Raw genomic sequence first — 24,465 nt, 5'->3', positions numbered from 1 at the left:
ATGAGCCACCGCACCTGGCCAGTATGGACATTTTTAAGGCTGGTAATACGGAGAGATGAGGCCACGTGCAGGAAGAACTCATCGCACCACATTCTTGACCTGCACCAAGTATTAGTTAAGTATGTCTTTGCTAATGTGACAATGAAAATTTGTATGAGGCATCCCATTGTTTCAGTTTGCATTTTTTTTAACTAATGAGTGTGATGACCTTTTCCATCGTAAATAGGAGTTGGTATAGTATTTCTGTGGATTGGCCATTCATGTCCTTTGCCCATTCTTCTTTCTACTTAGGTGTTTTCTTTAGATGGATTTTTATGAACTCTTTGTAATTCCCTGTTGGTTGACCTTTTAATTTTGTGTGTGATTTTTTTGGACATGGGGACATTTTAATGTTAGGAAGTCAATGCAGGACCCTTAGGATTTCTGCTTTTAAGCTTAAACACTGCCTTTTTTTTTTTTTTGAGACGGAGTCACCCAGGCTGGAGTGCAATGGCATGATCTCAGCTCACTGCAACCTCCACCTCCCGGGTTCAAGCGATTCTCCTGTCTCAGCCTCCTGAGCAGCTGGGATTACAGGTGCACACCGCCACACCCGGAAATGTATTGTATTTTAGTAGACAGGCCCATATTGCCCAGGCTGGTCTTTAACTCCTGAGCTCAGGCAATCCACCCACCTCGGCCTCCTAAAGTGCTAGGATTACAGGCATGAGCCACCGCACCCAGCACTTACACTGCTTTTAAGCTTACAAAGTCCTTCCCAGTTGTAGGAGTCATTAATGTTCTTGGCCAACGTTTCCAGCTCTTTTCCTTTTGGACAGAGGAAGATAGTGATTTTTGACCCTTGTGACTTTGTGAAGCTGTGTGTCAAGTTCTGGCAGTGACTGTGAGAAGTAACTGTACATCTGGCCTCAAGCCTTTAATTGCTGATGCAAGAGCTTCCAGATGCTGCTCTGTCCAGTCTAGCAGTCAGTAGCCACATGTTAACTATTCACATTTAATTAATATAAAAGTTTAGTTCCCCATTCTCACCACATTTCAGGTGTTCAATGGCCACATGTGGCTAGTGGCCACTGTCCTGGACAGTGCAGATATGGAACTGGTAATACAGAAAGATGAGGCCAAGTGCAGGAAGAACTCATTGCACCACACTCTGGACTTGCACCAATATTAAGTATATCTTTGCTAATGTGACAAATGAAAATGGAACCCCTCTGTTTCAGCTTCCAGCAGAACATTTCCATCATCACAGTGGCTGGACAGTGTAGCCTGAGCTCCTTCCCTCTGGCATGATGGCTGGCAATCTGTAGATCAAATGAGTGAGTGATCAGATATGGCTGATCACTCAGTCTGGAGTCCCAGGAAATCAGGGTGAGCAGAGCCTCCTGATAATAGGCGATGGACATGTAGCAGAGGTGAGAAATAAGCTTTTGTGGCTTTGAAGCCAATACACTTTTGGAATTACTCATGCTTTTCTTTTTAAATAAAAAAATCAAAGCATAATCTGGACCTTCTAGCCTGTTCCACTCTATTTACTCTAATTACCATTAGTATTTAAGCATTTAAAAATTTGTTCTACTATCTAGTAAGGAAAGTTTTCGACTACCCGTTGTTAGCCATGCTTTCCTGTTTATTCCACAAGGTGAAGAATATTTTCCAAAGATCATTTTGTCTGGATACACTCTCTTCTTGTTGGCATCTTGATTAGAATTGTATTAAGCCAGTTCATTTATTTTGGAAGATCTGGCATTCAACGATACTCAGTTTTCCAACTCAGGACTGTGGTCTGTCTCTCCATTTGCTGCAGTCTCCTTTCAGCCCAGCCCCCTCACATGCCTGCCTGCTGAGCAGTGCTGTGCGGAGAAAAATAAGCAGCAATGAGAGAAAATTGAGAACAACATAGTGACTTTTATAAAGCAAAACCAATTCGTTTTAAAGAACTGTACTTTATCCTGTGATTCCCTCCCCCGCTACTCAGAGTTGAAATGGCATTTTACAAAAAAAACCTATGTTAGATATATTTTTTCTGGTTTCTAAATGCGTAAGTTGATGAAATACGTTTTGGAAATTTTACTGATGGGTGAAATCTCAAAGTCTGGATTAGAATTTTCAATAGGTCTTTATTACACAGGTCACCTTTATTTTGTTAGGGATTTTGCATTGGGGTTGCTATGGTGAATGGGGTCTTTTTTTTCCCCATTATTCTATTTATATAGTTCCTTATAACATAAAGCCTTCAGTGTTATTCAACAACTATCTATTGAGCACCTTTGAACAATGCATGTTCCCTACACTGGAAGGCTCATAGTCCTAACCAGGGACATAGGAAGATAGTTCATGATTACGTTGTTGTTGTATAGAGAAGCTGTCACAGAAGCAATAGAAGGGCTCTCAGCCAATGGGAGATCAGAAATCTTTCCCAAGAGGTGCTGGTACTCAAACTGAGTGACAAGGCACCCAGAAAATGTTTTGCTGAATGACTGACTGCTGCACATTAAAAAAGACTTGGTATTTTGATAACGAATTTTTGCCTCCTGTAGAATCCTAGATATGAGTAAGGGTGGTATTTGTGGAGTCTTTTTTTTTTTTTTTTTTTTTTTTTTTTGAGACGGAGTCTCGCTCTGTCGCCCACGCTGGAGAGCAGTGGCGCGATCTCTGCTCACTGCAAGCTCCGCCGCCTCCCGGGTTCACGCCATTCTCCTGCTCAGCCTCCCTAGAAGCTGGGACTACAGGCACCCACCACCACGCCCGGCTAATTTTTTGTATTTTCAGTCGAGACGGGGTTTCACCGTGTTCGCCAGGATGGTCTTGATCTCCTGACCTCGTGATCTGCCCGCCTCGGCTTCCCAAAGTGCTGGGATTACAGGCATGAGCCACCGCGCCTGGCCTGTGGAGTCTTTTTTAATGAAGGCACAGATCACCCAATTCCTTTCTGCCTTCCATTCACAAATTACCAAATTGCAAAGAATATCTCTTTACCATCAATTTCTTTCTACTTCAACTTTGGGCCAGACTCAAAACATTTATAATTGCTAGGATAGAAAAAGTGTTGCTATTTTTGTGGTCTGGGACTAAGACATATCTTCATGTACCTTTTTTTTTTTTTTTTTCCCTTGAGACTGAGTTTCGCTCTTGTTGCCCAGGCTGGAGTGCAGTGGCACAATCTCGGCTCACTGCAACCTCTGCTTCCCGGTTCAAGCGATTCTCCTGCCTCAGCCTCCCCAGTAGCTGGGATTACAGGTATGTGCCACCACGCCCAGCTAATTTTGTATTTTTAGTAGAGATGGGGTTTCTCCGTGTTGGTCCGGCTGGTCTCAAACTCCTGACCTCAGGTTATCTGCCCGCCTCAGCCTCCCAAAGTGTTGGGATTACAGGTGTGAGCCACTATGCCTGGCCCATATACTTTTTAAATGTAGAAAATTAGGCTGCATTCCCCAACGTGGGACAAAAGAATGGAGAAAAATAACACAAGAAGCCAATCTGTGTTGTGCTGCTTTCTGCCTAAACATTTCTCTGCTACTTGCCCTCCCTGGGCCAGTCTTTTTTTTTTTTTTGAGACAGAGTCTCGCTCTGCCGCCCAGGCTGGAGTGCAGTGGTGCGATCTCAGCTCACTGCAAGCTCTGGTCCCAGCTTCACGCCATTCTCCTGCCTCAGCCTCCCAAGTAGCTGGGACTACAGGCGCCCGCCACCATGCCCGGCTAATTTTTTTTGCATTTTTAGTAGAGACAGGGTTTCACCGTGTTAGCCAGGATGGTCTCGATCTCCTGACCTCGTGATCCGTCTCTGGGCCAGTCTCTTAATGGCCTTGATTACCTTCTGTCCATTAAATACTCCAAAACCCTATTTTCAACTGCTCACTGGACATATTTCAACCTGGACAAACTTCTTGGTCATTTTTCAAGACCCACCTCCTCAGTTGCCAACCATGCCAGTCATTCCATGACCCTCTAAGAACCCCATCCACACCTTGGGACACTGTGGTCATTGTTTGGGTGGCTGTTTTCCCCACTAAGTCATGAGGTCATAGAGGGCAAAGGCCAAGCTTTCTTCTTTTGTATTTACAATTATAACCAACGGAAAATGTTTCTTTGAACAATCAGCTAAGGTTACATCTGTCAACATTTTCTTCCTTTAAAAATATTAATTTAGGCAATGCTTTCTGAACTTCTCAGCAGGAAAGGGCCCTATTAAGATTCCAATGTGACTGTCTTATTTTATATGGAGGAAGTGGCCAGTGGGGAAAGTTCTGAACCTTGTAACCCCAGAAGCTTAATGCCCTTGATCACTACTAGCTTGATTGTCAGCATAAAGACATAGTAAAGGACCTAGAATAATTTTGCAATATGACCTTTTTGAGAAAATTTTAAAAGACAAAATAATTTGGCCCAATGTAGGTAAAATGTATCAAGCTGCCTTCCATTCACAAATTACAAAGAAAGTATCTCTTTACCATCAATTTCTTTCTACTTCAATTTTGGGCCAGACTCAAAACATTTATAATTGCTAGGATAGAAAAATATGCATCCACATATGCATATGTAGTACGTATGCACACACACAGTATAAACAGATTTTTAGAAGATAATTTTTTAAAAAAGCCAAACCAACTGATTAAAATTATAACTCCACATTACTTTATGAAACTTATGATCAGCCAGCACTTCTGAAAGAACAAAATGTGAGAGATTCAAACCAACAGTGACTATGTTGCTGTAGTATGTTTTTGTTTTGTTTTGCTTTTTAAAGACAATCTCAGGCAATCTCAGCTCACTGCAACCTCCACCTCCCGGGTTCAAGTGATTCTCTTGCTTCAGCCACCTGGTAGCTGGGATTATAGGCATGAGCCACCATGCCCAGCTAATTTTTGTATTTTTAGTAGACGGGGTTCACCGTGTTTCCTAAACTCCTGACCTCAAGTGATCCGCCCGCCTTGGCCTCCCAGTGTTGGGATTACAGGCGTGAGCCACTGCGCCCGGCCGGTTCTAATACTTATAGAAACATAATCAACATTGCAAAAGGGCTTCTTTTAAAATGGCAGCTAGAAGGGTCTTAAGTGGAACTCACCTGAATATGAAGACTGATTTTCTAACGAAGACAGGTTTGGCAGATTACTTGGGGCAATTAATTGCCCTTTAAAGAATTTGGATGCAGCTCTGTCGGAGGCTGTTCTGATGAGCAGTGAGCAGGTTAAGAAGTGCCACTGGTAGTCAAGGGATAATTCATAATGAAGGAAAATTCCCAAGATGCCTACCACCACTAGGGGCTTCCCTTGGTGATGGTGGGTGGGGATGGACTACTTTGTGGAAGAAGAGGAGTACTGAGATGCTACCACTTGGTTGTAGGTTTTTTACTATTATTCCAGAACCTCTGGCCCCTCCTCAAAATCCCATGGGAATCAGCTCTTCAAGCCAGGCAGGTTTGGAATTGCTAGACTAGCCTAAGGGTGTCTCAGAAAGCAAAGCAAACAACAGGCAGAGAGGCCCATACAAGATGTACTAAGTGGCCCATGTCCTCAGGAAGCTTGTTGTCCAGGAAGGGAGAGCTCTGATCTAGAGGGTCACTACCCTAAAAACATCCCCTAGTTTGGACTAAGATGCTTTAGGCTACAGGGAAAAGGCAGCTATTTGCAGTATTTGAGTTTTCAGTTCTCTACTCCAGTGGTCTTTAAACCACTGGGTGCTCAGTAAAATCGCTTAAGTTTAAACACACACTCTTTCTCCCAACAGCCCATCTTTGGAGAGTCTGCCTTTACCTTGGGGGACTGGGATGGGGACCAGTGTATTAGCAAGCTCTCCAGGTGAGGTACCCCTATTTTCCAAGCCTGCCCATAAACAGACCAGTACTTGCCTCAGACCTGTAGGTATCTGTCACATGGTCTTTTTTAGTCCTTTGTTCAACATCGGACACTGTTACCCTTCTGAGGATAGCTCTGTCTTGCCCACTGGGTGTGGGTTGTGTTCTTTCTCCACTGACTGGGGGGAGGCACTCCACATAATCCAGTAAGTGAAATAGTAACATGGGGCAGCTGAGCCAGGGGAGGTGGTTTACATTGTGTACACGTTTAGTGTCACAGAAGATTCTACAGCAGGAAAGCTGAAAAGTTGGAGAGAACTGCCCTCTGGTCAATCTTGGGATGCCCTGGACATTTCTGACTGGCTTCATTTTAACAGAAGCCAGCCTATCCCAGAGAATAGACTCACCTGAGTTTGGCAGGCCCTAAAAAAGCATTTCACCAAAATATTTCACTTTTAGTGTGGAGAACTTCTGGAAGTGGATCTTTCTCATGGGGAGTAGGAGAGCCAAAAACATCCTTAAAGAAAATGGCCTTAATATTTCAAAAGATTGGGAGGACTGGGGGGAAGTAAGAAAACAGAGCTTGATACATGTGAAGAAATTAAATAACTCCTCATATCTTAGAGCAGATTGAATTTACATTTTACTTAAAAAAAGGGGGATGGGGGAAGTACATACACAAGGAGGAAAATGGGGTGAGGAACAATAAAGATCTGAAATGGATTTCTACAATTTTCCCCTACAATGATCGATTTTGTCTGTTGGGCAGTATTTTTCCTGCTGGCGTACAACTGCTTACGGTATTAACAAAGTTGTAGACAAAGGAACTGCCAAAGTTTAGGCCCAGATGGAAAGGACAGTATGTTATCATATACAATTTTAGTTTACAATACACAGCATTTTCTTTAAATGATGTAACGCAGTCGCAAAAAGGAGTTAACAATACTAACACGAGAATAATCAAATTTTTGTTGTTATCCATGTGCAGCAACTAACTGCTTTACAAAAAAGCAAAATAATACAATATATCATCACATGTATTTACAGTGTAGTAAATATACTTTTTTGTCAAATTTTACACAAACTATTTACAAGTGAATATACTGCATTAAAAAAAAATTGTGTGGCTGACACTAAGAATGAATTTTTGCCTAAATCCATTGCATAACATTGAGTAAGACATGCCTCATTATGCCTGGGAGTCGGGGAAGGATGTAGAAACAAAACCAAAAAACAAAAACCCCAAACAACACTGAAAACCCCTAAAACCTACAAACCTGGGAGGGTTGCTGGCTGGCACTCTTGTCTCCCCGACTAGGACACAGGATAGAAGCTGACTGTTTAGGATGTGTCCTGGGCACCTGGCTCAGTCATGAACAGGTGTTGAGTGAATGGAAGATAGAGCTGTAGCCACTTTGCCCCAAATCTAGTGAATTGCATCTGCATCTTGGCAACTAAGGGCAGGCCCCTCAGACGTGAGTACTGGCATAACAGGTAGATTATCCAGGACAAAAACATGACTGAGTTCCTGTTTTCCTCTTTAACAAGTCAGGGGAAACATCTACAAACTGAAACAAATTACTTACAATATTCTTAACAGAACTTATGTCAATTACACAAAAATGGGCAACTTGCTCTAAACTTCAGAATTTCTTTTATAGATTACAAGTATGAAGACTAAAAAAGTGTTGCATTTCTCACGGGACACATAGTGGTGAGAGGTTTATCTCATGTACATTTTAGTTACTTGGAAAGCTAGATTTTCCTCAAAAGTCAGAAGTTCTTTAAACAAGGTAAATTTTAAACCTTAGTAAGTTTTCAAATTCCTAGGATGTACTTACTAGTCAAAGGTATTTCTGCATTTCAAAAGCGGGTCAATTTTGATTTGGGCCAACGCTGATCATTTCAGGGGGTATGAAATACTATACCTTGGTAAACTTGTTTATGGAAATATCGATATTTTTAACAGTAAAACCTCTGCAAGTTTCTCTATTTTGATGGAAGAGCAAAATAGCATAACACCCACTATCATATGCACCAAACCAACAAACAAAAAAAAGAAAAACATGGAACTAAAGTTATCAAAGGCTTACACTGCCTGCTATTCTAGGGCCTAGAAACTGTGAAACTTACCCCAGAAACACTGGGTTGTGGGAGAGCCAAGACCATGATGGCAGCTTGGCATCCTTGGCACTGGGTTACTGATCTATTTCTAAACTCAGTTCTAATTTCAGCTTTTATATCTAGTCTTAGTTGCTCTGTCATTATAGACATTTTCTTCTAATGCAGCCTCTACAATAGTTTAAAAACAAAAGTTTAGTAAATTGCACCTGTCTTCAGTATTTCCAATAATGCTATGGTAAACTCACTAAGAACACTACAGTTTTCCTTCCTTTTATTTTGGCAAATAATTCTTACTTTTCCCAGGACTGTAAACAAATTAAAAAAATTAAATTCTTGTTATTTCTGAGTATCAAAAACAATTTTATTTACATTAACATATTACATTGTTACTGTGTGGATAAATGTGAAATGTATTATATTATTAAAATCAGAACACTTAAATGTACCATTATTTATTGAATTAGCTGTGGAATTTAATTTACTGAAATCCTCTAATGAAACAGCACTACAGGAAACTCCCCTCTCCCCTAGGTTTATTTTCCCTCCTCTCAAAGTCATTATATCTTAACATATAAAGGGAACCTGGGAGTAGAGGGATTAATATCTTTTCATAATAAATATGGTTTAGTTCTAAATTGGAACATCCAGATACCAATATGCTCACTGAAGTAAAATTATTTTGTATACTGCAGGTACCACAAAGAAATTGGATCTGCATTATTATGAAAATTCCAATGCCATGATAATCCATACCACCCGTATAGCAGCAACTCTAATGGCCCCCCTATTGTCATACTAATGCAGGCTGACCAGTCTTTTCACAGTGATTAAATGCAATTCTAGCATATATAACCTACATGTTTTCTTAAAGAGGTTTCCGATTTTTTTGGAGAGGAGGAAGAAGATTAAAAGACATTCAAAATACATCTTATCAAAGAAATTTATAATATACACCATACTCTATTCTTGGAAATTATTTAACAAAATAAAAATATCAGCTACCCTAAATGTCACGTACCATTCCATTTTGCTATGGAGCTAATGCAAATATCTATGAAAATTACCTTCTGGGAACAATTTTCAACTCTTTGTTCACTGATTACCCTGCTCAGAATTATTTAGGAAAGAAGAGGGGGAGGGAAAAATAGACACATATATATAAAATTACTATACTTAGTATAGTTTTGGTTTACAAAAAACAAAACACAAAAGACCACCTTTAGCAAAATTAAAAATTAAAAGATAATCAACTGGAGAAAAAGAATAAACTAGTTTGGATGACTGAGTTTGGGTAAGGACTTAGAAGCCATAGTTTTAATTCAGTAATGTTAAGATACATGTGGTCACACTTATTTTCCTGTAATTATTGCTAATACTCAAGTGTTAGTATTTCTTAAGAATCCACTATATGAAATTTCCCTGCCCTCCCCTGCCAAGTACCTTGTCTGTGGCTTTATGGTGTCAAGTCACTGAGGCTTGACCTTTATGGTTCTTTCAGTTTTGTAAGGTTAAAAAAAAAGTCCACAGCTAAAAGATTAAACATACTGGAGTTATAATACTATTTCTCTCATAAACTTGTATCTTGAAAAGTGTATAAATAGGACTAACACTTTACTCTGTAGGATGAAGAAGGGAAAACCACAGAAGGCAGAGCTCTGTGCAAATGGCTTTCGTTGCTGGCCAGTAGTAGCAGTATTCAAGAATTTATCCTCTCTTACAATTGAGATGATCTCAGTTAAAGTTTCCTGACCTCCCACTTTCTTTGCAGTTGTTCTGAACACTCACATACCAGATACACGCCAAAAGTAGAAGAAAAAAAGTTAAAGAAAAGGCAGCATTAAATTTAGGCAATGCTTCCAAAAGTTGATCATCTGGCAACATGGCAAACTGGATAGGTTCATTATAAAACAGGAAGTGCAGCATTACAACATGGGGGGATGGGGCAAGGACAGGGAAGGGGTCACTAGTGAAGAGCCCATGTTAAGTTGACTTTAAAAAAGAAAGCAAGCAAGCTTCACACGATCTTCTTAATGCTATTACGTTTGAAACTGCCAGCGCTTCTTTGCTTCTGCACTTGGCTTGCGGATCCGTGGCGAGTTCGTCCACTGTTACAGTGGCCAGTGGTAGGGGAGAGTTCAACGTTCTCCTTGTCGATTCCTGGAGAAAAACAGAATAGCCAGTTACTTCTTCTCTTCCTTCCAGGACTGAATTTCATTATAGTCATGTGTCACTTAACAACGGGGACACATTCTAGGAAACGATCATTAGGCGATTTTGCCTGTGCAAATATTGTGGAGCGTACTTACATGAACTTAGATGGCATAGTCTACTACACACCAAGGCTATACGGTATAGCCTATTTCTCCCAGGCTACAAACCTGTACAGCAGGTTACCATATTGTGTACTGTATGTGGTTGTAACACAATGCTAAGTATTTGTATATCTAACATAGAAAAGGTACAGTAAAAATACAGTATTGTAATCTTTCAGGACCACTGTCTATATGTGTTCTGTTGTTGACTGCAATGTTGTTATGCAGCACATGACTATATTTGTGATAAGATACAACCTGGCAAATTGTTTTTGCACATTTCATTTTAATAGTCATTTGCTAGAATGTTTAAGTTAATGTCACACGGAAAACTTCACATTTTGTTAGGCAAAGTTTGCTATCATAGCAGAAAATAGCACAAGAAAAATGAAAAGAGAAGTTGCAAGGAAAAGCTAGAGGCAGGCAGGCTTGAACTAAATGAAAGGCTAGCAGCCACCAGGGAAGACTAGTGCTCTTTCCTCCAAATCATACCAGAAACTTCCAGCAGAGGTCAGCTTCTAGCCTTATTCATATCCTCATTCATGTTTATAAACAGAATATACTCTCCAGCAGCAGAAAGTACTGATCTTTCCAGCAAATTTGTCTCTTCAAAGAAAACTCAGATGCTTTTTATTTTTTAAATCACAGTGCTTGTCCCAAAGAAACTATTTACTGAGGAAATAATATATCACAAAGGTCATACTGTAGAATCTTTGCTTCTTTTCAGCTATGGCAAGTCATTTCACATTCTGCAACCTTAAACAGATGCCATTTATTTCTCTTGAGGAGATTAAAACTCCAAAAGCCGGGCCTAACAATGATTATTTATTTGTTTATTTATTTAGAGACAGGGTCTTGCCCTGTTGCACAGGCTGCAGTGCAGTGGTGTGATCACAGCTCACTATAACCTTAACTTCTGGGCTCAAGCCATCCTCTCGCCTCAGCCTCCCAAACAGCTAGGACTACAGGTGCATGCCACCATGCCCAGCTAATTTTAAAATTTTGTCTAGAGATAGGGTCTCATTATGTTGCCAAGGCTGGTCTTGAACTCCTGGTCTCAAGCAATCCTTCCATCTTGGCCTCTCAAAGTGCTGGCATTACAGGCATGAGCCACTGCACCCCATCCCAATTAATTTTATAAATAATCTAAGCAGTAACTTCAGAAAAGTAACCAGAAACTAAAATAAGATATTTATTTTTACCTATCACATTAGGAAAGATTACAAATTGGGTAACAGGACTGTGGTCACCCTTGCGGAAGTAGTGACTTAAGGGGGCATGAGGATGGCTTCTTGGGGTGCTGGTAATGTTTTGTTTCTTGATGTAGATGATGGATTTTCAAGTGTGTTTACATTTTAAAAGTTCATTAAACTGTAAACTTGCAATTTGTAAACTTTTCTGTTACTCATCAATAAAATGTACCCCCAAAATTAGACTGATTATACCTACTTCTGGCATAACTTTTGGGGGGAGAGCAAATAGCTGCAGAACGTTTTAGTAATTTGTATCAAAATGTACATTACTGATTGATATTTACTGATACAAAAAGATGACCACAATTTTTGGAGTAGGAAAAAAACACCCACACACTGTGGGGAGAGAGGGTAGGGCTGGGTAAACATCTGCCAAAATATTTTATCTCTGTTAGAAGTCAAAGGACTAAAAAATACATTTTACCTCTGTATGGCAAAATTTCAGGTAATTTCTACTTTATTCTTCTTTATATATTGAAATTTTAAATCTTAGAATGGAAAAATTTCCATTTTTGGACAAAAAGTACTATTTCAAGTCAAGAAGTATTCATTATGTTACACAAAATGTACATAGATCTACCCAGTTAGTTATCTGTTGGCTCATGAACAGGAAATGAACTTGGGATGACCTCCCTCTAGGAGCCACTCATCTTTCATTTGGATTCAGGTCAGAATTCAACTCAAGAGTATCAGGCATCTGTAAGCACATGGCCTGGTTTACACGGGCTCAACAGGATTTGCTGTCTTGAAAATCTGAAAGGCTGTCAAAGGAACACGGGCATTTGTCAGTGACTATTTATGAACATGTGCACTGCATCAGGCATATGAGTGCAACAAAAAACATTAGCGACATTTCTCCAGGAAGTGAGCATAGCTGAACTGCCACTGAAAATCTATTCTATTCAAATCTTTTAAAAAAACCCTTATTAAATTTTTTAAGGCTAGTCATGTTCTAATCTAATCTAACCTAATATGCATAGAAAGATGACTAGCAACATTCATGGAACTTTTCTCTGGGTAACAGAATTCTGGTCAATTTAAATTCTCTTCTATATATTTATTTGCATCCTCTCCAGAGCTATTTACAAAAGAAATAACAAAATTGAAAGAAAGCTGCTCATGATCTCTGGAATGTGCCTTGAACAACTTTGGGATGTATGTTTGTGCAGGTTCTTTTAATTGTCTTGCCTATCTCTACAAGATAAAATTCAACCCATATTTTTTCTCATCTCCTTTTCCTTCATGATGCATTATTCTGTCTCGTGCCAGAACTACTTTCTCTTTCCTTGCTTTTAAATTAACTTGCCTATGATTCCCCAACTTGTACATCCATCTTATTTCCTCTACCAAGTAAAAGCACCTAGAAGGGTAAATAAAGATCATTATTATTCATTTTTGTTTTCCTGTAAAATCTAGTTATTTTTTCAATACACTGAAAAATTATTTTCAATTAATACTGAATGAACGGAATGCTTCCATTTTAAAATGTGATAGCTAGATCCCTGTAATTCAGAGCCCCAAAGCATGCAATCCCTGATCTCCAGGGAGTAGTATAATATTTTTAGTTGAAAAGATAGAACTTTTTTTTTCCCCTTTGGCATCCTCCATTTAAAATTATGAATTTATCAGCGTATTTGACCTTCCATTTCCTTAAATTTGCATTTGGCCTACAAGTTTCAAGTCCAGTAATTCTGAATTGTTTAACAGGAAATAAGATTCAGGCAAAACTAGGACCTTAAAAAGACAAAGGTTTGAAACTATTTGGAGCTGGCCCGCATGCAGGACGGGCATGAAGCAAGGATGACCACTAGGAAGGCCCTGTGGCTCTCTGCCAGCAATCTGCTACCCTGGGGCTTGTTCTTGTGTGTCTTGCTACTACTAGACCATGGCCTACTCTGAGGGGAAAACAGTCACGACATGCGTGGCAATGCTTCTGTTTGGGCACAGTGTTATTCTTGAGAATTAAAATTACATAAATTGTAGTAATGTAGATGAAGTCACTAGGGTGAAGATATCTTCACAGAAGTGCTAAGAACATTCCACTTTCTGTTTTGTGAAGCAAACAACGGTCAAACCTCAAATAGTTTTAAAGGCCTTATTTATCTCCTGTTAAATGTGAGGGTACAAAACAAGCTATAAAGTTGTTCACATACTATGACCTCAAGTATACAAAGAAAATAAACTGGAAGGAAATGCACCAAAATGTTAATAAACAGTGGTTATCTATCTTAGAATGACAGGATATTTTTCTGAATTTTCTAATTTTTTCCTAATGAGCACATTAATTAAAAATGTAAAAGTACGAGTGACTTGTCAGCCCTGTCCCTCATAACCAAAAGCTTCAACACTATGTCAAAAGTTGACATTCTACTTCTATTCTCAAATTCATTTTTCATCTAAATTCTTGTTTTTGGAATGTGTGTTTTCTTCCTACTTAGTGACCCAACTGTATAAATCATACGTAGGTAAATGTGGTGTGACTGTGATTCCTAAGTTCAGCTTCACAGCAAAGATGTTTTACTGTAAGGATCAAAGGAGAAACTAACAAAAATCTTGGACAGTCACTTAAAAAAACAATTAAAATGCATTATATTTACACCAAAATATATCTTGAAAAAGCCAAGGTAGTATGAAACAGAATGATCATAGTATCTAGTTCTGGCATTTAAGTTTCTAAGCATAATTCTCACTTGTAAGAATTTTGGCAGCATTCTTTCTTTTTATCCCCTAAAATTACATCTAGAAATCTCTCTAGAAGCTGGTGAAGGATTTCACTTCAAAATCCCATAGGAAAAACTCTCAGATTATCTGACAGACCGCTCCAATGCAGACGGAACACATCCTGCACTGGTATATGCTGTATTTTAAGTTGGTGAGAAGGCCTTGATGCTGCACTTCTTTTCATCAAAGGCCCTTTAAAGTTTTGTATTCTAGTCTCTCTTTTGCCCCTAAAGCATTGGCTCTCCCTTCTGGCCTTTGGTGGACACGAACAGAAAAAACTACGAAGTGGCTGACAGAAACCCAGAGGCTACCACACAAAGGAAATAAAGCTAAACTTCTGTGGTCCTGATTTGCTAGCTTAAATGACCCCACAGACACACTGTGGTCAAACATGCAGCCAGTTATAAACATGCAGAGCAGAAACAGCTGGACATTCTGCACAGCAGTGTATCAGTAGTACTATGTTTCAATAAATTGTGGTGGTTCCAGATAAAGACAAAATCCTCAATAGAAGGTGTTATTGGCCAAAATTTAGTGAATTTGAGTAGTTGGGGAAAAGCATTAGATTACATTATTGTTATTTAAGTTATATGTCTATCTTCCCTGCTAGAACATGAATTCCTTGAAGGCAGGTACCAAGGTTTGTGTATTTTTACAACTAGTGATGTAGCTCCAGCCTGACAATTTTGTAGTCATCCATTTTTAAAAAACACTTCTGGTTTCCAAAACTGAAATAATCAGTTATAATAGTATCATGAAACAATAAAAGAACAGAATCACTTTTAACTCTTGAAAAGCTAAGGAAAAACGGGTTAGGTAATTTGTGAGAAGTTATACTACAAAAATGACAGACTAATAATAACTGAAATCTCCTGCCACCTGTGCAGCAGCACTAGTAGGTTACCTTAATCTGCATTTAGTTTATTTCATATGCAATATGGCAAACTTATTAGAAAACTCTTATTATGTACAGGAGAAGTCAAACATGTCAGAAGACCTAGCTTTGAGACTTGTTTGGATTGGTACTCTTACTTAGTTCTAATTCTTAATCTGTCAGTTAAGGGTAACAGCAGACTTGTCTATTTCAAAGGGTTGTTAGACAAAATATGTGAAGAATTTTTGCACACAGATAAAATAATTACTCCACAAATTAAGATGCTCCTAATATCTGTAGTAAAAGACCAGGTGATACAAAGGAGTTTTAGAACAAATACTAGGACTTTAATTTTATGCTAGAATTTGTAAAATTAGTGAAGCTAATATAAATAAGCACAAAATAGAATAAATCTTCATAGAAGAGAAGGTAGCTACAGCCTGTTTTTAAGCTACAGTAAATACATTCGTGGAGGCATATTAAATATATACTTAGAAATATCTTTATTTTGAGCTAAATATACCAAATTGTAACTATAAGAATTTTTGTCTTGGTGCAGTGGCTCATGCCTGTAATCCCAGCATTTTGGGAGGCCAAGGCGGGCACATCTTTGAGGTCAGGAGTTCGAGACTAGCCTGGCAAACATGGTGAAACCTCGTCTCTACTGAAAATAGAAAAAAAATTTGCCAGGCTTGGTGGAACATGCCTGTAATTCCAGCTACTCAGGAGGCTGAGGCAGGAGAACAGCTTGAACTGGGGAGGTGGAGGTTGCAGTGAGCTGAGATCACACCACTGTACTCCATCCAGCCTGGGCAACAGAGAGTGACTCCGTCTCAAAAAGAAAAAAGAATTTTTAAAAACGATTTTCACCAACTGCTAACACTTCTTTTTCTGTTTACGTGTAATCTTTTTGTATAATAATTACAGGTGAATAAAAGAAAAGGCATCTATATATGTATATAATATATGTATATATAAAATATATATAAAATCATATATACATATATATATATGTATTTTGGAGACAGAATATCACTCTGTCACTCAGGCTGGAGTGCGGTGGTGCGATCTTGGCTCACCACCACCTCAACCTCCCCACCTCAGCCCTGTGAACAGCTTTTCGTATTTTTTGTAGAGAGAGGGTTTTGCCATGTTACCCAGGCTGGTCTCGAACTCCTGGATTCAAGTGATAAGCCCGCCTCAGCCTCCCAAAGTGCTGTGATTATAGGCATGAGCCATTGCACCCAGTCATATTCCTTTTTTTAACCACAGGTGATTGAATAGACAGGCAGCTTTAATTTCTGAGGAAACACTGGGGTTGGCTTTCTATTTGGGGAAAACAAGTTATTTTCTAAGCTAAAACTTCATCAAACCACATATTCTGCTCTTTCTCTATTAACTCTCTCTTGAGTTTCTTATTAATCTGCCTTTGTTAGTCCAGGACTGGGATTGCATCTTCATTGTTCAGGGTGGGTATCAGCAGCTCCTTAACTAAGGCCACACACTGGCCCTGCAATTCCTGTTAAGTACCAAGACCTTATAAAGTGGTGGCTTTACAAGTTCCTAAAGTGGCTAAGCCAGACTGAGCTTACAGGGACCGGTGAGTAAAGTCTCATGCTATGTGCCCAGGATGAGTGTTGTTGGGTAAGCAGTATTTTCGTGCAAAGATGATGAAAGTAAAGAGTACCTTGATGAGGGAACAGGTGCATGAAAACTGCTGATTTAGAGCAAGGCAGAGAAGCTTTACAAAGAATGGAAGAAAAAAACAAGTGAGTGATGTTCATAAGATTAAAAAAAGGGTGCAGTACAATTAGACACTAGATAATTATAATGTTCCTTGGTTTTCAGAAGGAATCTGGTTTTAATTATTGAACTCTGACCATTAATTTCCTAAATTTTACAATTGGTAAATAAATGATAGAACTTACAACTTTGTAGATGTATTTTTTTTTACCATTTATATTAAAATTAAGAATTTTAGTTTAAATTAAGAATTAAGCTAAAAATTAGATTTAAAAATTAGCAAGAATTATACCAAGAAATCACTCAATTTAAAATTATTTTTCTCCCTTAAACACAGGATAATAACGAAGAAAAAGAAAACAAATCATGAAAAAAAGGTCAGGTAATACCATAAATAATTCTCTAAAACATTAAAATCATTTCAGAGATCTTAAGTGGCCTCAAAATAGAGACCTTTAGGTTTCTTCTAAAAGGGAGATATTTCTTTTTTTTCTTTTAAAAGATGGGGGTCTCATGATGTTGCCCAGGCTGGACTTCAACTCTTAGGCTCAAGCAATCCTCCCATCTCAGCCTCCCTAGGAGCTGGGACCATAAGCACGTGCCACTTTGCCCAGCTAAGAGGGAGATATTTCAAACCTAGTAAACAGAAGTATTACTGACTCAGAGCTAAGTCTAAGTTTAGAGAAACGGTTTGGATGAAATATCCCTCCATACAGAGAGCTATCAGCACTATTGGTTTAGGAATGTTATGATCACTACCTGATCTAGCCAGCTTCTCAGGAAGAAGGTCTACATTACAGAAGCAAAGTGAGAGGATGACTGGTAGGCTTGGACGAAGCCCAGAAATAAAAATGGAAGAAAGGAATCTAAAGTAACGATGAACTAAGTATGTCCTTGTTCTAAAAAATTCATGCACCAATACTAACAGTAAAATGAGCTAATCAAACGAAAAAAAGTTAAAGCCTTTTTCCTAGTAAAAAAAGAATTTAGGCCAGGCGCAGTGGCTCATGCCTGTAATCCCAGCACTTTGGGAGGCAGAGGTGGGAGGATCACAAGGTCAGGAGTTTGAGACCAGCCTGGCCAATATGGTGAAACCCCATCTCTACTAAAAATACAAAAATTAGCTGGGCATGGTAGTGGGTGCCTGTAGTCCCAGCTACTCGGGAGGCTGAGGCAGGAGAACTGCTTGATCCTGGGAGGCGGAGGTTGCAGTGAGCTGAGATTGTGCCACTGCACTCCAGCCTGGGTGACAGAGCGAGACTCCATCTCAAAAAAAAAAAAAATTAAATCACAAATTTACTTGTTTTGTTTAAAAACATTTTTGAGGTGAAAAATGTGTTATAAAACTTTTGCCATAATTATTACATGATCCTTACACACAAATGTACCTTTGAACTATCAGGTACAACATGACAGGTATCACAATAGAGGTCAAAATAGTTATCTATGTACATTCTACTGCCGGTTCTTTTGAAGGCAGGTATAATGCCCTGGTAGCTCCTCGGCTCCCCTGGGTCTAAGAGCCCCTTGCATGTAGTAAACAATACATGTATGTAGGGTAAGTATCTGGAATTCTGGTATTTTCTACAGAGCACTATAGTATTAATCTTGTATTTAAAATAAAAAAAAGTAGTGCACACTTAGAATTTGTTAAACAACATGGATCAGAAAGAAATAACTTTCCTTCCTAGATCCATGGGCAAAAACTGTCAAGTCTCTGGTGACCAAGGATTCTAATATACACCTAACATACACCTACAAAATAGGTATTCAAATGTTTATTTAATTCAGTTATAACAATTCTCCTCTGAAGAATATCAGGAGACCCTGATAAAGTATATATCAAATTTTGATACTTTGGAAATGGATCCTATTGAATTCATTTTCTTTCTTTCCTTTTTTTTTTGAGATAGGGTCTCAATCCCAGGCAGGAGTGCAGTGGCAAGATCACAGCCCACCACAGCCTTGACCTCTCGGGCTCAGGTGATCCTCCCACCCCAGCCTCCCAAGTAGCTGGGACTACAAATGTACAAATGCATGCCACTACGCCTGGCTAATTTTTCTATTTTTGTAGAGATGGGGTTTCATCATGTTGCCCAGGCTGGTCTCAAGCAATCCACCTGCCTCGGCCTCCCAAAAGTGCTAGGATTACAGTTGTGAGCCACTGCACTCAGCCTGGGTTTCATTTTCTAGTTCTAATCCTGGTTCTTCAATTCATGTCCAGCTCAGCTAGACTAGACCTAATAAGGATCATAATATCAAACCTGAAATATTCTTATATATCATAGAGTAAATGGATTCTCTTCAGGATGCTCTTATTGGCGTTTGAGAAAATCCTAAGAGCCAAAGTCTTACATCCATTTGGCTAAAGGGTCACAGTGAATGCAATTCTATATGCACTGAATCCCAGGTGCAGTCATTGGCTCCACTGATGCCAAATTCAATTTCTACTAGGGAGGGATTCAGAAGACAACTATTTAGGTACTTTTATATGTGGACTTGTAAAACAGCTCCCCTTAGGACGGAGAATTAGGCTATGCTAATTTGTCAAGAAGAATGCATTTTCAGAGACAACTGCTTTATGTAAGTGACTACCACTTCTCCTCAAAGCTGGTAACTAATTAAATACTACCAAAATGTTTTATTTAAGTAAGACCTAATGCAGGGGCATGAGGGGGGAAGAGGATGAAGTTCATGAATCTCTTATTTTGTTGATTTGCTAGCAGAAAATGTTGGACAAAAGAAAATACAGCTTAGTAGCTGATCCTGCTAAACACCAAAGATCTAGAATGAAGAGTTTTGCATTGACATGAAACATTTGCAGCAAAGGATTGAATGCGTGCCGATCAGCAACATTTGCTTTTTGAAATACGGCAATGGAAACTTTATCTGTTTAAATCTCAGTGTAGGTTGATGTTGGGTAATTTGATGGTAAATCAAACTTATGCTCCATATTGGGGAGTGACAAAGAACTTCTTTAAATACTACTGCTTGAGACTTTGCTGCTGGAGATAATGTTTTGGTTTCTATACAGCTAAATAGCAAAGTTGAAACGCCAGACCGAGTTAGGAATCTGGACAACTTTCTTTTGGTTTTTTGATATAAGCAAACTCAATGCCATAAAGAAATGAGGTGGCTGAGTGCTGTGGCTCACGCCTGTAATCCCAGCACTTTGGGAGGCTGAGATGGGTGGACCACCTGAGGTCAGGAGTTCGAGACCAGCCTGGTCAACATGGGGAAACCCCATTTCTACTAAAAATACAAAAATTAGCCAGGCGTGGTGGTGTGCACCTGTAATTCCGGCTACTAGGGAGGCTGAGGCAGGGGAATCGCTTGAACCGAGGAGGCAGAGGTTGCAGTGAGCCAAGATTGCGTCACTGCACTCCAGCGTGGCCGACTGAGTGAGACACTGTCCTCTCCAAAGGAAAAAAAAAAAGGCCGGGTGCAGTGGCTCACGTCTGTAATCCCAGAACTTTGGGAGGCCAAAGTGGGCGGATCACGAGGTCAGGAGATCGAGACCATCCTGGCTAACATGGTGAAACCCCATCTCTACTAAAAATACAAAAAATTAGCGGGGCGTGTCGGCGGGCACCTGTAGTTCCAGCTACTTGGGAGGCTAAGGCAGGAGAATGGCGTGAACCTGGGAGGCGGAGGTTGCAGTGAGTCAAGATCACACAGCTGCATTCCAGTCTGGGTGACAGAGCGAGACTCCGTCTCAAAAAAAAAAAAAAAAAAAAAAAGAAGAGATAAGGATATAAGATTCGATGGAGCTAAAGATATGAAGCAATACATCTATTTACAAACAAAAAGATCAACTCTTACCATTAAGAGTTATTCTGTAAGAGCAAATGACAAAAACTCAGTGATGGGGCATATAAATTGGGATCCTTTTGTGAACATGAGCCCACAATTTAGAGATACAAATGGGTTTTGTGGGAGAGTAAGGTTACTTTTGAAAAGATAAACCCTTTCTCTGAATGTAGTAAAATAAACTGTCAAACCAATGACACACAATTGAGTGACAGGAAGAGCTGAACACCATGATACCACTTAATTCTATTACTTTTAAACCTCCTCATCTCTTCTGTGTATAGTCAGAGATTTCCAAGGTGTAGCAGTCTATTTATTCATCTTTGGAGAGTTAATGGAGGAGACACCATTAGTTTGAAACTGGAACCAAAGTCATAAAACCTATTCTGATTTTAATAAACAATTCTAAGTAAGAGGTTGTAGAGTAAGACTGTTTTACCAAAGCAAATGATCTGGCAAATAGCCAATTAACACTGGACATATGCAACTAATCAAATAGCAGAGAAACCTGTAATGGTTCTTTATTCTCATCCAGATTATTTTATTGTCTCCATTAGTGGGCAAAGATAGGCAGAAATTTCCCAAACAATTAGACTGGGTAAAAAAAGTTAATAAAAAAACTAACCATTTTTGACATGTTTAACACAAGTTTAGTAGCCCAAAAGGCAAAAAGCTTGGTCAAAATGAAGCAGACTTTAAAAACTTTTCAACTTTTGTTCAATAACCCAGAAAACAGTCCCACAGACAAAAAAGAACTGGTGGGCTTAAGGCAAGGCAGACAGAAGTAATGAATTAGCAATAAACAAACAAAAACAAGGAAATAGAGAAGGAGAAGGGAAAGCAGATAGATAATCAGACAGACAACAGACATGGAAGGCAATGAATGTAGTACAAAAGGGCCTGAACTTGGTTCTAGATAAGAACTATATAAAGCAGTTAACCTAGCTCTTCTAAAACTCAGTCTCCCCAACGTACACGATATTGTGAGCCTAAAACTAAATTACCTGTATGGTTCCCTAGCTCCAAAATGCTAAAGAGTTTATCAGCGGGGAAGCAGAAAGCAAGGAATTCAGTGGCTGCAGTATCTATAAAAAAAGTAAATTTTAAGTTTTGCCCTGGCCTTCACAGCTGAAATGCTGATAATGGGCAAGACCAGAAGCAGACCCCAGGGCAGTGCTTCTCCGATTCCAGTGTGCGTAAGAATTGCCTGGGGTATTTATTAACACACTGACTGCTGACTGGGCTCTACTTGGAGTTTTTTGTGCAGATCTGAGGTGAAACTCCAGCATCTGCATTTCTAACAGGGATCACACTTGCAGAAACATTGTACTAGAGAGTTAGAGGCAGAGGGCAAACAGACCTTGTTACATGGGGAAAAAAGTTAGACTTCTCTTATTTCTGGGGGGAAGAAAAGGATTACTTGTAAGGCGACTGACAAATGTTGAAATAAAATTTGTTTCCTCTGCTGAGCAAAGCTTTGTTGTTAACCAGAATTTAATAGAATACAGTTAATTATGTAATAGTTTATAATATGAATTAGGTATTGCAAAATTCTTTAGAACCTTCAAAATTACATAAATTGAAATGTTCATGCAAAACCGGGATCATAAACTGGGAATTCTATTTATTGATCTTGAACATCACAGAATAGTTAGGTCATTTTTTTTTTATTTATGCTAACACTTAAAAGAACTATATATAGTAACTTTTCCTTATAGAATGATGTGTTTCATAAGTGAACTTTTCAGATAATGGAACTTTAAACAACTAAAGTTTCTTTTATTTTTAACCATTTTAGAAGAGTATCTTTCTAAATAGAAAACACGACCATAACAAAAGCTTTCCTTCATTACTCACTGTCATCATAACACACACAATAGTGTTAAGTTCTATAATGAATAATGACCCTCCTGGGTCAACCAGTGTTGTATGAAACCATTCACTATGACACTGAATGAGTCCAGAGTTCTGTAGGTTTGCCATTTCTGCCATCTTGTTTATCTCAGTCCCACCTGAGCTATTAGCTATTAGTATTTCTCAGTGTATTCAAATCTAAGTTGCATTATGAATTGGTATGTATATGCTTATGGGCTTTAAGATGTTATTTTCTTGAGATGACTTTTTTGATTATTTACTTCCAGATTTTCAGGATGGTCTATGGATGGTTGAGTTATTGTTGGCAGCAGGAAAGTGAGGTACCTAATAGATTTTGTGTTTCTTCTTCTTCTTTTTATTTTTATTTTTTGATATAGTATGCTATATCAGAGACAGAGGAAAGAGGCCCTTAGGGTAATGTTAGTATATCTAGTAAAGGAATTATAGTTCTGTTCACTTACAGAATAATGTGTTTTAAGTTACTCTTCCTGCCCACACTCTAGAAACTTGTCAACCTTGGAATATCATGTGGACATTTTAACATTTTACTGTCTTACATACAACTTGTCTGAAAGTAGAAAGCTTTATAGAGTAACAAAAGTCAAGTCAGTTACAAGGTAAAGAAGAAATGTAAGGTGAATCTCATAAGAAAAAGGAGCAAAATTTGCTATAAACTGATCACAAGAGAATTCCTAATGTTGGTATCTTATACTGTTGCTCAAAGTCATGTAAAGATCACATTTACTGACCTGGGGAATGCTGGGAAGTTGCAAGTGAGGTCATGGAATTAGAGAGGTTAAGGTTGGCAGTGATACTAAGCTGGCTCTGCAGTGCAGGAGGGTAAGGAGATGTGGGTGTCAGGAGGGATTCCTCACTGGTTTCTTCATCAATTCCAGGCAGGTACGTGTCAATCAAGGCATCAAGAAACTTAACAATAAGCTCAGCATAGTCTGGAATTTGTGTTTGCTGTAATGAAAACCAGGAAATTATTTTAGCTCCTTTTCTTTAAGTAAATCCCCATCTGAAGTCAAAAAGGTATTAATTTTGTTTGGACTTAATTTACTATTTTTCTTCCTTTGTATTACTTACCATTAAAAAAGGGGAGTAGAGTAATATTTATAGACTACCAGAGGACTTACAACAGGCAGGTCTATTCAGCTTACACTTAAAGCTTCCAGATGAACCTGCATTTTCTGAAAGCCATGCACAAGACAGACTGAATTTAATACTAAGGCAATACAATCATCAGGAATGATGTCTAGTCAATTTTCCAAAACAGAGAAAATGAGCAGAGCATCATCATTCCAGCTGCCATTTAGATTCTAATCACTAGGCACTGTAAAGGGCTCAGAGGGTTACTGGCAATCCGAATGCAAAAACTTCTGTATGATATACTATTTCTGTAACTTCAGGCCCATTTTTAAAGTGACAACCTTTGCATGTCAACAGATATTCAGTAATAGTGAAAAGAAATAAACAAAATACTCAATTCTTAAAAACTGGAACAAGGTTTATATAATTCATATTGATTTAGCACCCCCTGTATCTAAAACACTGCACTAGGAACTGTTCAAGGGAAGAAACAGAAATCCTGCCTTCAAGGAACTTTGATCAATTTGGAGAAAGCCCACATACAGAGAAAATGATTATATACATATTATGTAACACTACATAAACTAATGCCAATCAGAAAACAAACTGAGGCCAGGTGCGGTGGCTCATGCCTGTAATTCCAGTATTCTGGGAGGCCGACGTGGGGAGATCACGAGGTCAAGAGATCAAGACCATCTTGGCTAACATGGTGAAACCCAAAATACAAAAATTAGCTGGGCGTGGTGGTGCATGCCTGTAGTCTCAGCTACTTGGGAGATGCGGAAGGAGAATTGCTCGAACGTGGGAGGCAAAGGTTGCAGTGAGCCAAGATTGCGCCATTGCACTCCAGCCTAGAGACAGAGTGAGACTC

At 39.0% G+C, this 24,465-nt stretch overlaps 2 protein-coding genes across 6 annotated transcripts in view; one reads left to right on the top strand and one right to left on the bottom strand.

Annotated features, from left to right (window-relative positions):
* The window catches only part of OMG (oligodendrocyte myelin glycoprotein), a 94,774-nt gene that overhangs the window by 4,128 nt on the left and 66,181 nt on the right, over positions 1-24,465 (top strand). The gene's annotated exons all lie outside the window — the stretch shown is intronic.
* The window catches only part of NF1 (neurofibromin 1), a 293,463-nt gene continuing 275,406 nt past the window's right edge, over positions 6,409-24,465 (bottom strand). For 4 of the 5 annotated variants that reach the window (XM_050763771.1, XM_050763768.1, XM_050763770.1 and 1 more), the window contains 2 exons: positions 23,252-23,468; positions 6,409-10,071 (listed from right to left, as the gene is read on the bottom strand). In XM_050763771.1, coding sequence (XP_050619728.1) covers positions 9,929-10,071; positions 23,252-23,468 — 360 coding nt within the window. In that variant the 3' untranslated portion in view covers positions 6,409-9,928. The other variant, XM_050763772.1, reaches the window with a different exon arrangement.

The sequence above is a fragment of the Macaca thibetana genome, chromosome 16 (assembly GCF_024542745.1).
Source record: "Macaca thibetana thibetana isolate TM-01 chromosome 16, ASM2454274v1, whole genome shotgun sequence".
Lineage (NCBI taxonomy): Eukaryota > Metazoa > Chordata > Mammalia > Primates > Cercopithecidae > Macaca > Macaca thibetana.
The sequence above is the reverse complement of the archived record's forward strand: the minus strand, read 5'-3'. Positions and strand labels throughout refer to the sequence as shown.